At 41.2% G+C, this 12,961-nt stretch overlaps 1 protein-coding gene across 8 annotated transcripts in view; it reads left to right on the top strand.

Annotated features, from left to right (window-relative positions):
- fmnl3 (formin like 3) overlaps positions 1-12,961 on the top strand; it is a 130,929-nt gene that overhangs the window by 100,348 nt on the left and 17,620 nt on the right. For all 8 annotated transcript variants that reach the window (XR_001729925.2, XR_001729922.2, XR_001729923.2 and 5 more), the window contains 9 exons: positions 589-738; positions 1,867-1,968; positions 2,589-2,850; positions 2,944-3,012; positions 3,766-3,890; positions 5,116-5,318; positions 7,395-7,629; positions 9,971-10,039; positions 10,375-10,455. Coding sequence is in view for 3 of the 8 variants with exons in the window: in XM_008104036.3 (XP_008102243.2) it covers positions 589-738; positions 1,867-1,968; positions 2,589-2,850; positions 2,944-3,012; positions 3,766-3,890; positions 5,116-5,318; positions 7,395-7,629; positions 9,971-10,039; positions 10,375-10,455 (1,296 nt within the window). In the remaining 5 variants the exon portion in view is untranslated. The remainder of the gene's footprint in view (positions 1-588; positions 739-1,866; positions 1,969-2,588; positions 2,851-2,943; positions 3,013-3,765; positions 3,891-5,115; positions 5,319-7,394; positions 7,630-9,970; positions 10,040-10,374; positions 10,456-12,961) is intronic.

Genomic DNA, 12,961 nt, shown 5'->3' with positions numbered 1-12,961 from the left:
GAGGATGTTGTCATGGGATGAATAGAAAGGAAGATATATGTATTTATTAGAAATGAAAGTGTTCTTTCAGGATATCTCATAGAGCATTTTTAGATGGCACAAGTTTTACTAATTTAGTTTAATAGCTACTCTGACTTTCTAGGGATCCATGGTAATTATAATTCTGTAAGGAGTCACTAAGACTCTCTATCATGCAGGTGGATAATGTTTTGTCCTCCAGATGTTTTGGCCTACAAGTCACCTCAGGCCCGTCCAAGGGATTGTGGAAGCTGTAGTCCAAAACACCTGGGGATTCTCACTGCAGTTCTAGCATGATATCTTATGCTTCACTGTATTGTAGTTCTCGATTTTGTATGAAAAAATATAAACCAGTGCTGAAAGTACATCTAACTCCTCTTCCAGCAGTCTAGTGGGTTTACTGAACAAATATAATTAATTTTGACATTCAGTTATGCACCAGCTTGAGTGTATTGCATGAATCTTCTCTCCCCCTCTGCCCTATGCAGTTCCTTGGCTCTTGACTTGGCTATTTCTCTCTCTCTCTCTCTCTCTCTCTCTCTCTCTCTCTCTCTCTCTCTCTCTCTGCAGAAGTCAAGACACACAGAAAGTGAAAAGCTACAAGTGCAAATCCAGGCTTACTTGGACAACGTCTTTGATGTTGGCGGGCTACTGGAGGATGCTGAGACAAAGAATGTGGCACTGGAGAAAGTAGAGGAGTTGGAAGAGCACTTATCCCATGTAGGTGCATAGCAAGGGTGGGAAGCTCTTTCAGTCTGAGGAAAAAAATTGACTTCAGAGAAGTTTTGGGGGGGCAGCTGGGTAGAGGGATGGCCCATTCTGGAGATGAGTCCAAAGGGTTGGCCAGAAATCCCAGCTCTTGTTGCCTGTAACTAAATCAGGTAGTTAAATGTTCTGTAGGGGGGCATACAGCAGATGAGGAACCAGCAAACCATGGTTTCAAGGAGAAGGTGGCATAGCCTTTTAGAGATCTAGAGGTCTGGATTTGAACTCAGAGCAAGTGTAGTCATCTATCACAGGACTTCTTAAACTTTTTTCACTTATGACCCCTTTCAGTTCGATAAATTTATATGTGATCCAAGATATATAGGCATGGAAAATAGGTATATAAAAATCAAACATTTGTGGATAGTAAATCAACATTTGCTAGACTTGCTAAACAGACTTATTTTTGTTTTTGTTTTTTGTTTTTTTTTGTGGAGTCTACTGTAAACACTGCATGTTGTTGCTAACAGATTGGTGTAAATGGGTGACATTCAGATCTGTTGCCAATTTTGTAAGCCCAATATTGAGCTAAGAGGACCCCATTTGGGGTTAGAGCCCACAGTTTAAGAAACAGTGGCCTATCATAAGAAGAAAACTTCTAGGTTAAAGTTTCATTTAGTCCAGGATAATGTTTCTAACAGTGCTGGCAACCGTTCTATGTTTTGGAAGGCTACAATTTTTTGGCAGTCTTCTTTGTGGTTTGTTAGCCTGCCATTTGATATTCAGCGAGATACTGCCTCACCATTGATAGGCCTGTCATCCATTAATATATGTTGTTTGCTATTGGCAAAGGCAGGGACCATCATCACATCATCTTGTGGTAGTTCCCGTAATTCAGTAAATTGATGGTACATTGTGGGTAAGAGCAGAAAGAGTACAGCTGTGCTAAATAGGTTGCATCATCTATTTCTATAAATCCCTGCAACCATAAGGGCCATTAAGTTTTTAAAAATTCTATGAACCAACAAACACAAGGCCTGTGACATTCTCAGGAAGACTGCCTTGCATATGCAATTTTGGACAGATAGTTTTCTGAGTAGGCACACTAACTTGCTGACCTCTTTTTTTGTTTGTTTTGTTCAGTTGACAGAAAAGCTACTGGATCTGGAGAATGAGAACATTATGCGGGTGGCAGAGCTGGAGAAACAGCTATTACAACGGGAGAAGGAATTGGAAATTGTCAAGGTACACAGGGAAGAGAAAGTGATGGGAGAGGGTGGGACTGATCTTCAGTTTAAAGCAGTGGTCTTTCAGTTGTGTGGGTTGGGGACTTCCCTTCTTTCTCAGAAACTTATAAGTGAAATTTTCAGTAATGAGAAGATCAGCTTGCTGTATGGTGCTCCTGGCCATGAGGGATAAAGGGATACAAACCAGACGGGGAGGAATGAAGCTCAATAGGCTCAGTTTATGTTTCGTACAATCTCAGAGTATATTTCAAATTGCCTTCAGAAGCTTTTGCAGATGTTTTTGCAGAGACATTCATGGTGTTTGTGAACAGGGAGATCGACATAGCCGGAGTTATCTATAAGTAGGAATTTCATACTCTGCTGACTGAAATAATTGGACCCCTGTCTCCCACCCCAAATCTGGCTGTCCAAAACAGAAATGAACTAAACAATCCATCCTTGCTCCAATGAATAGTGCTTGTGAGGACGACCTCTACAACTTGCCAGCTTCACCATGTGGGCAGAACGTTGTTCTTTATTTCAAAGTTGGGTTTCAGTGAGAAGTGAATAGTGAATTGCCTTCAGTAAGTAGAGTGAGAAGACACCTGCCTCATCTAGTATATGTGTCTTCTGGGATAGGAAACCTATGAAAGTGCCAGCAACCAGGTGCACACACTGCGCAGGATCATCAAAGAGAAAGAGGAGGCTTTCCGGCGTCACTACTCCTCGCATTCGGCAGGAGGTGACCACTTGCCCTTGCCGCCCCCTCCCGAAGTGGAGATCAACTTCAGCGATATCCCCGAGGATGACCTCCGTCTCCCGGCCCTGCCTCCCATGGAGGCTGCCCCTCCACCCCCGCCGCCACCTCCTCCGCTTCCCCCGCCGCCACCTCCGCTCCCAGGTACGTGTGTGCGTGCACATTCTGCAGAGCAAAGAAACCAGCATCCATGTGACAAGGATAGTGCCTGACCCCTCTGTTGCTTTTCTCCAACAGATAAGTGTCCGCCAGCCCCACCGCTCCCTGGTACATCTCCAGCCATGATCCTAACTATGGGATTATCAGGTATATCTCACTTCGTACAGAAAGGGATAAAGATGGAGGTATAGGCCAGAGGTAGAGAAAGTGTGGAACAGTACCTCTTTTTTCAGTCTTCCATATTTATTTTATTTATTTATTACAATATTTATATCCCGCCCTTCTCACCCAATAGGGGACTCAGGGTGACTTACAATAAAACACATATATAAAATTGTACAATACATTGTGAATCAATTAAAAAGTTATTAAATTACATCAGACATTCATAAAAAAGCTGAGCAGCCAAATCCTATGTATGTATGTATGCTCAAAAGTAAATGACGTTTCGGCATAGCTCAATTCCTAAAATGTGTATTTAGAGATGTAGCCAGGAAGTGGATGCATTCAGTTGATTTGATTTGCAGAAAGGGGAAAGACAGTGTGTTGACAGCTGCACAAGTTCCTGATGTCTACATTTCAAAATCGTAATTTCAAAAAAAAACAACAAACACCACAGAAAACTTCCGGAAGCTGCAGCCAGTAATTTGTTGGAACAGAGCTTTCTCAGTAATGACTTTTCCTAAGTGATTTGTTGGATGTGTGCTGAAATCTGACCTGTTGTATTCCATAGTCATGGGCAATCACTCATATCTGAGTAGGATGATCTTCCAAGCGTAGGGTCTTGGTGGCGTGTCTGTAGCTGACTGTGGAGACCTATTCTTGACCTGCATGTTCTTCCACAGTGAGGACACACTTGTTTGGTCAAATCATAATTTATGTGCTCCTCTGTTTCCCAAGCAATCCGGATTAAGAAGCCCATCAAGACCAAATTCCGTTTGCCAGTCTTTAATTGGACGGCACTGAAACCTAACCAGATCAGTGGCACAGTCTTCAGTGAACTGGATGATGAGAAGATCTTGGAGGTGAGCAAATGAGGGAAGCCAGTACTAAGGTGTAATATTCAGAACTATCATTCCCAATGAAGAAAAATAAATCGCCTTCTAATCGATTGTTTTGATATTTGCTGTGATTGTTTTGATATTTGCTGTGTTTTGATATTTGCTGTGACAAGAATTGGCTAATATAGGGTAAGGACCCTTTAACATCAAAGAGTACCTTTTTTCAAAATCCAGAAGGATCCACTTGTGATTTTATTTTAATAAGTTTATCCTATTGTAGAGTTCTCTGAGCAAAATTTGTTCAGAGTGTGTTTGCCATTGCCTTCCTCTAAGTCTGAGAGAGTGTGACTTTCCTAAGGGCATCCAATGAGTTTCCATGGCTGTAGGAAGATTCAAATTCTGGTTTCCAGAGTCCAATCCTCAAACCCTTACACCACAATCACTTTCTCTCCTGATGTTGCTGGACTGCAATTCTCAGCAGCTGGAGTCAGTAGGCCCTATAGAGAGGGCTGCTGGGAATTATAGTGGTATCATGTTCCAACCTCTACCAAAGAAACTCTGTTAAATGAGTTGGGTGGTGTGAAAGGAAATAGAAATTTTAACTACCCACAGATGATGATGTTGACAGCTGCCTAAATTTCACATCATGATTGGAAATATTCAGCAAATTGTTCCGTAGATGGCTTCTGATCTGATTTGTGGAGCTCTCATTTTTCCTTCAGTCAACTCAAGTTAACACACACAAGGCTCTCCTGTTTATGCTCTCAGCAGCCTAACTACAGTTTACTTGAGTCTAATGCTCACTTTTTTGGCTAATTTACATTCCCAAAGTTGAGGTGTGCATTAGAACCATGCACATAAACTCACCTACGTGAAAAAGCCCGGATCAACCCATAGAAGCCCAGAGAAGGAGTAGGAGTGCCTGGCTGGTGATCTAGTCTTTCTTGCTGCTTAGTTGCGGATCCTCGCTCTTTGCTGGCCCTCGGAGTTTCTCTCTCTCCTTCAAAGGCTCAATCCCAATTTTCCAGATGATCTCATTTATTCTGCCTGCTTCCCTGGTGCGCTGTCTGTTCTTTTGGGCGCGTTGCATTCAAAGGGAAATCCATTTGTTGTAATGTGCACCTTCAAAATGGAGGTGTGTATTACATTCGATGGAGCATTATATGCAAGTAAATACTGTACTTGTGTATGGTCTGATTATCACCAGCAGATAGAGGGATAACTCTTCCAATTCTCTTCCTTTTCACAGGACCTTGATCTCGACAGATTTGAGGAGCTCTTTAAGACCAAAGCCCAGGGCCCTGCCATCGACCTCCTCTGCTCCAAGAACAAGGCATCCCATAAAGCTGCCAACAAGGTTACCCTGCTGGAGGCCAACCGAGCCAAGAACCTGGCCATCACATTGAGAAAGGCAGGCAGGACCTCCGAGGAGATCTGCAAAGCCATCCACACGTGGGTAACATTTCCTGTGGTTTTGCTTCTAGACTATCAAGGCAATGGGTTATTCCTAAAGGTCTAAGGCCTATTTCTTACTCTAGTTGCAGAAGGCACCCCCCTCCAGTAGTCAAGTTACATACTTAAAGCAGTCACATTATTGTGGTATGTGCAGCAGAAAAACACACAATCAGTTCTCCCTAGTATAATGCACAACAATAGCAAAATAAAATTTCAATTTGTTGTTGTTTTGTAACACCAACATAACTACCTGAAATGGTCAGCTCAATTTGTCTACATCCATTATTGCCTGGTAATAGTTTATACCTACTGGTGTTTGTATTTCTTTTTATCTTGAAAGCTCTCTTGAGTCATAGCTTTCGGAAAAAACTGACTAAAAATAAAGATACGCAGCATAATGCAATATTGAATGTGTAGGAATAATAATATGTAGAAATGATCACATTGTAATGTAATAGTGCTGATATATTGTATGTAATATTAATGTTGTAATACAATGTATTATATATTGTATATACTACAACTTATGATATAGTACAACATATTATATAATACTAATAGTATAATGTACTGGTAGTGTATTATATATATTGTTGTATAATAATATAGTATGATATAATAATATGATAATTGTATATTATATATTACATATAATATTACTAGTAATATTTCAGTGTAATATGTTATTATTTTTGATACAGATGTGGATTTTTGGAGGATTTGGAAGTCGGTTATTTTTGTCTTTGATCAGTTTCCCATGGCATTGAATGTTTGCCGATATCTGTTGTAAACCGCCCTGAGTCCTCTCGAGGAGATAGGGCAGGATATAAATAAAGCTTTATTATTATTATTATTATTATTATTATTATTATTATTATTATTATTATCATTATTATAGGAAGGGCCTAAATCTCATCTCTTATTAAGCAGGCACTTCCTCCATATTCTGAAACACTACTCTTTGTGTTTATTGTTATTGCTGCTACTGATAAAATCCAGTTATGGTGTTGCATGGATAGAGCTACTTCTTAAAATGATTTTCTTAGTATCTTTATTAGCGTTGTACATTTTTTATGGAGAAAACACAGAACAGCCACATAAAAATTAGATCGCAGTTCTAGCTGGAGCTCTAGTGGCAAAATAACAAAATTATGGTGAAATCCAGGAGGATTATCTCTTTAATGCTAGCCGGATAGGCACTTATGGATTGCTCTTGCTGGAGAATTGACAAGAAAAGCACAAATGGCAAGGGGGGAAATAGCCAGAGATAACCCTGAAGACATATGGAATCTTTCTATCTTGAGTTTTAGACTAAGTAACGGAGCCCCCAGTGGTGCAGTGTGTTAAAGCACTGAGCTGCTGAACTTGCGGACCGAAAGATCGCAGGTTCGAATCCCGGGAGCAGGGTGAGCTTCTGCGGTTAGCCCCAGCTTCTGCCAACCTAGCAGTTCAAAAACATGCAAATGTGAATATATCAATTAATATATAATTAATATAATTAATATATCAATATATCAATCCAGCAGGAAGGTAACAGCGCTCCTTGCTGTCATGTCGGCCACATGACATTGGAGGTGTCTATGGACAACGCCGGCTCTTCGGCTTAGAAATGGAGATGAGCACCAACCCCCAGAGTCGGACACAACTGGACTTAATGTCAGGGGGAAACCTTTACCTTTACCTAACAGAATAAGATTAATCATCAACCCATAGGACATTTTGGCACAGCATTTTTTAAAATCAGGAGAGTATAGTCATGACTCCAAATTTTAAGATCAACCTTTTCAAATTTGATTATTCACATATTTGATTAAAAATACTCTCACTAGGTCCGCCAGTGTGCCCTTATGTCAACTTCCTTCAGTCATGCTGGAGGATCTAGAGATTTCTAAAGAGCTCATCTCTCTAGGAATCTTTATCTTCCATGTGATTCTATGGTCAGTTTCCAGTGAATGTGGAAGGCCGACTGTTTAATCTAAAAACTGTCAGATTATTAATATAACTCAGTGGCTATATAAATTACATTTATAACTGCAAAACCAATTTTAAAATCTTTTTTGGGAAACAAAATAGGTTTGACCTGAAGACACTACCGGTGGATTTTGTGGAGTGCCTTATGCGATTCTTGCCGACGGAGAATGAGGTAAAGCTGCTGCGTCAGTATGAGAAAGAGCGGAAACCACTGGAAGAGCTCTCGGATGAGGACCGCTTCATGCTCCACTTCAGCAAAGTGGAGCGCCTGACACAGCGCATGGCCATTATGGCTTTCCTGGGCAACTTCAGTGAAAACATCCAAATGCTCATGCCGGTAAGGAGTTCACCTAGTAAAATAGGAGGGAGCCTTTGCTTTTGCTCTATGTCTATAATTCATGAGAAGGAACAGGGTGGGTGCTGGGGGGGGGTTATGTCAAAGGAGGGGAAATGGGAAGTCATGTACGCCCAGCACACCTCATTTCCAGATTTGACTTTTGTAGATATGATTGTTCTTGGATTTGATTAAGGTCCTTTCTTTAAGAATCTCTAGGTCTTCCAGAGTGGCTCTGTGATCATCTTCCAGCAGAAGTTGGCTATAGGGCCATGCTGAAGTACATATCAGAGAAATGTACTCAGTTTAAAAAATACCAGGTTTTAAAAATTTGCACTTTTTTATATTTATGTGGGCTCACTGGCCCTAACCCCAGTGAATATGGAGAGATTACTGTAGTTCCCTGAAGTCTCTGACTCTGACTTCTAGCCTTCTTTGTTTATCTGTGTTCACTTTATATCTGTTCCCCTATCCATTCACTTTCCCTTGTATTTTGGGTGTGTGTGTGAAAGAGAGAATGCCAGCTTTTTATGTAGCTGGAATGAGGCTCTTTGTGCTTGATTAGATTTTTTTTTCATATTTCAGAACTTTTTTGTGAAAAATGCATACAACCCCCCTCCCTTTACCTCATTCTTCTTGCAAAAAATGCATCGGATGAAAAATCTTTTATGGCAATTGACTATTTTCTCAGTGGGGACCTTTGCTGTGTTGATTCACCCTTTTTCACTGAGGTCACCAACATTTGTCACTGTCCTTTCGTTCTGGTAAACTCATATGGATTTGAATGCTTACTCTTCAGGATTTATATTCCTTGTTTATCTATTTGAAGAGGATAGTCCTGTGTCAAATGACAATTTCATTTCATATATTTAATGAAATAGACGTCAAAACAGAGTTGTATAAAAGGTGTCCCTCTAGATGGATGTTGGAGTGCAACGGCCATCCTTTACCCTTAACTAATGGAATTTGCAGTACAGCAGTATGTTAAGGGCCTCTTGTTGCCCATTCCTGTTTTATATAAACTGTATTCCTGCTGTCCTTTAAAAAATTGAACAGATGCATTCTTCAAAGCAATGTCATGAATATTTTCCTAGCAAGAATAAACATAATTACATCATTGCATAACCTTCCAATTACCTAGCAGTTTCATTTGGGGTTAATTGACATATTTTGCATTCCTAGCATCTTGAAGTTCCACTGCATCAGTTCATGTGAGACAAGTAGGTCAGTGGCCCTTTGGCCAGTGCTGCGCAGCACCTTCAAGGGAAGGACATAAGAATGCTCTTTTCCCAGCTTAAAAAGTTACATTTGAGGACTGCCCTCAGCCAGTATTCAGGCACTCTGAGGGAATTGGGATTCGTCTTCAAAAATCAGATCTTTTTGCATATATAGAGTGCTGTTTGAAGATTTAAGAATTTTCTGTTTTCTTGAAGGTGTGGAGACATTCCACTCTGGCAGAGTGGCAGGCAAATTATATTTGTCTTCTTTTTCTTTTTCTTTTATTTGTTGAAGTGGACTTTAGTCCATAAAAGCTTTGCTAGAAATTTCTACTTCCATATTTGTGTCGAGATTGGTCCTGGGTTCATTTTGGGCTTTTTGTGCTATAACAGTTTTCTCTTTGAATGCCATTTTAGTCCCTCCCTTCCCCCCTACAGAGCCGGCCCTAGGTATTTTTCAAGTGTAGGCGAACAGAATTTTGGCGCCTCCCCCCCCCCCAACCAATCACTGAAAAATAAAAGTATTGGATAAGCGAAAATGTTTGATAATAAGGAAGGATTAAGGAAAAGCCTATTAAACATCAAATTACATTAGGATTTAACAAATTAAGCACGAAAACATCATGTTTTACAACAAATCAACAGAAAAAGCAGTTCAATACCTTGCGGAGGCAGGCCACAGGAGACAGGAGTTGCCTCGATGGCGCCCCCAACAAGATGGCGCCACAGGCAACTGCCTAGTTGGCCTGGTGGTTGAACCGCCTCTGCCCCCCTATTATTATTTATCACTCCCTTTTCTAACCTGCAGTTCTTAATAGTGTTTTATTCATACAACTAACAAGGATGTTTTTTCTCTTATTTTGTCTCTTTCTTGCTTCCCTTTGATTGTTAATTAATTATTCCTTGATTTTAGACTCTCAGGCAAGAGCCCTTCCTCTTGTTTTTTTTTAGGCCTTTTTGGCTGGAACAGGCATGGGCCAACTTTGGCCCTCCAGGTGTTTTGGATTTCAACTCCCACAATTCCTAACAGTCTCAGGCCCCTTATTTCCCCCCTCAGCTGCTGAAATGTGTTTCTATGCTAGTCTGGTGACAATATCTGTAATATTTTGGAATTTGATTTTTTGTAGCAACTGAGCGCCATCATTGCCGCTTCAGCATCTGTTAAATCTTCTCCGAAGCTCAAACGTATGCTGGAGGTAGGTCACTGTGCTGGCGTGAAAGTGCTTAGAGGCAAAATGCCCATGGGATTTATGGGGTGGGGAGGGTTTGGTTTGAGGCAATCCCCATTAAACCTATAATGTGTTTTTGAATGCTAGAGTTTAACATTGCTAAAGTGAGAATAACATGAATTAATACATGCATCCAGTGTCTTTCCCTTCAACGCTGAGGTTCTGAAGGGTACAAGGAAATACTCTATGAAGTTAACTTCCATGATGTGCTCCATCAGTTCTTAACTGGGAAATCTTCATACTATGTAACTATCTGATGTGTTGATGACCTCCTTTGTAACACACATTCTCTTCCCTTGCAGATCATCTTGGCCCTTGGCAACTACATGAACAGCAGCAAACGGGGTTCAGTATATGGTTTCAAGCTGCAAAGCCTTGATCTGGTAATTGAGGGGGGTACTTTAAATGGATAATGTGCCCTTAAACTCATGTGTGTTTGATGGTACCATACCACTGTGAGAAGGAATCCTCTCTACCTTTGTGCTTAGATATGAACCTAGGAAGGTTCATCAGACATGAAAATAGGATTCCTCTGCATGCCAATTGCCTTTTCAATTTGAGGGAATACCCTGGCAGACTTGTCACACAGCCTCAACAATCTGGATACAGACTGTCTGTGGCATGGATTATACATTGGAAACCAGAGGTCCCCTGCAAAACAATTTTTTCTGTCCTAGCTAAGTTTAGCGTATATAACCAGTAGGCTTGCTCAAATAATTCGTTTTCCCCGTTACCCGTTATTAATTCGTTATTTTCGTTTGTTTTGAAGCAATATATGGCATTGGTTGTCCACACGTCTGGATATCGCGGTTTCGAACCGCGAGAGGCCGTTTTTCGTTATGTCGTCGTTTTTTTCGTTAGGAAAAAAAAGCTTTTGCAAATCACCCAAACTCCCACCATTCAGGCCCTTTCCTTTTGCCCCTCAGCAAAAGGGGCGTCACGGGCTCAGCCAATGGGAGGGGGCGAGGGGGAAGGAGGCCGAGGAGGAGGAGGAAGACGGAGGGGGGAAATGGCCGCCGCCGCCGCCTCGCCTCAGCTCAGGCCTGGTGTCTCTCTGTGAGGCGGGAAGGCGGCGGATGGAGCCGGGAATGGAGAGACCGAGAGAGACAGAGAGGGGCCCGGCGGTGAGGTTTTGACGTCTGTGCGAAGCTAGGCAAGTGGGGTTTATATATCTGTGGAAGGTCCAGGGTGGGAGAAAGAACTCTTGTCTGTGGGAGGCAAGTGTGAATGTTGCAATTGGTCACCTTGATTAGCATTGAATAGCCTTGCAGCTTCAAAGCCTGGCTGCTTCCTACCTGGGGGAATCCTTTGTTGGGAGGTATTAGCTGGCCCTGATTGTTTCCTGTCTGGAATTCCCATTTTCTGGGTGTTGTTCTTTTACTGTCCTGATTTTAGCTTTTCTGTAGCTAAAAATGCATATAAAATTGATTCTATAGGGAGGATAAATGATTGGATTTCAACTCCTACAGCTTAGCTTTCTCTGCCAATAATGGTACCATATCAAACTAAACCTCCCAAGATTCTGTAGCAGTGAGCCATCTTGGATATTGTAAGGGATTTATTATTATTATTATTATTATTATTATTATTATTATTATTATTATTAGACCTTGCTCCCAGGAAGGTGCCTTCGCTGTGGCTCCCAACTTATCTATCTATCTACCTTTCCACATATTCTCCACATTGTGTGTATGTGTATGTATATTATATATACATGAGCCCCGATGGCGAAGTGTGTTAAAGCACTGAGCTGCTGAACTTGCAGACCGAAAGGTCCCAGGTTCAAATCCCGGGAGCAGAGTGAGTGCCCGCTGTTAGCTCCAGCTTCTGCCAACCTAGCAGCTTGAAAACATGCCAATGTGAGTAGATCAATAGGTACCGCTCTGGCGGGAAGGTAATGGCACTCCATGTAGTCATGCCGGCCACATGACCTTGGAGGTGTCTATGGACAACACTGGCTCTTGGGCTTAGAAATGGAGATGAGCACCAACCCCCAGAGTCAGACATGACTGAACTTAACGTCAAGGGATACCTTTACCTTTACCTATACACACACACACACACACACACACACACACACATATGCAGGGACTATATATATATATATATATATATATATATATATATACACAGTATATATCACACACACACCAATTTAACAAAGTTTCAGCCACAAAAACAAAGTTTCTGAAGTAGAACAATGACTTTCACAGTAAAGACAACCCAATTTAACAGGAAATAAGACTTTCAAACCAGGAACAGATTTCTGCAATTATTAAAAAATGGTTTATTATAAAAGCTATGAAAATTCGCCAAAAATCAGAGGATAAGGGAAACGTTCCAAATTTTGGTGAGCTATCAGTGTTAAATGTGTTCTACCACTGTACCAAGTTTGAAGAAGATCACTCAAAAAATGAGGGTGGGAGAGTCCTGTAAAGTCCTCTCCCTCTGTGCTGTTTTTGGGAATTGCGCATGCGTGTCCGCCATTAACGAATTAATTTAGAAAATAATGATTTTTCGTTAATTTCGAAAATTTTTGGGGGCAAAATTCGGAAATACCTTCAAAAACGAAACGCTGCCCCCCTCTACTTTTGCAACGAGTTTAGAATCAAATTTTTCGTGGATCGATCAAGCCTAATAACCAGGTTTAGCTTATATAACTTTAAAAAACGCTCACCTACATCAAAATAGCATCCTTGTTGTCATCCTTTGTTTAGTATCGCATTGCTGTTTGTACCTGGTCACAGATATCATGCAGAACTGGCCGAAATTGGTAGAAATCTGACACTTTGCACAGGTCCCTGATTCCTTGCTTGGTTGCAAGCACCCACTGTCATGGTGGGCTCTTCAATGCCCACATCCATTTACACCCACCTGCACTTCTCTGTA

This window comes from Anolis carolinensis, chromosome 2 (genome assembly GCF_035594765.1).
Source record: "Anolis carolinensis isolate JA03-04 chromosome 2, rAnoCar3.1.pri, whole genome shotgun sequence".
Taxonomy (NCBI): Eukaryota; Metazoa; Chordata; class Lepidosauria; order Squamata; family Dactyloidae; genus Anolis; species Anolis carolinensis.
The sequence above is the reverse complement of the archived record's forward strand: the minus strand, read 5'-3'. Positions and strand labels throughout refer to the sequence as shown.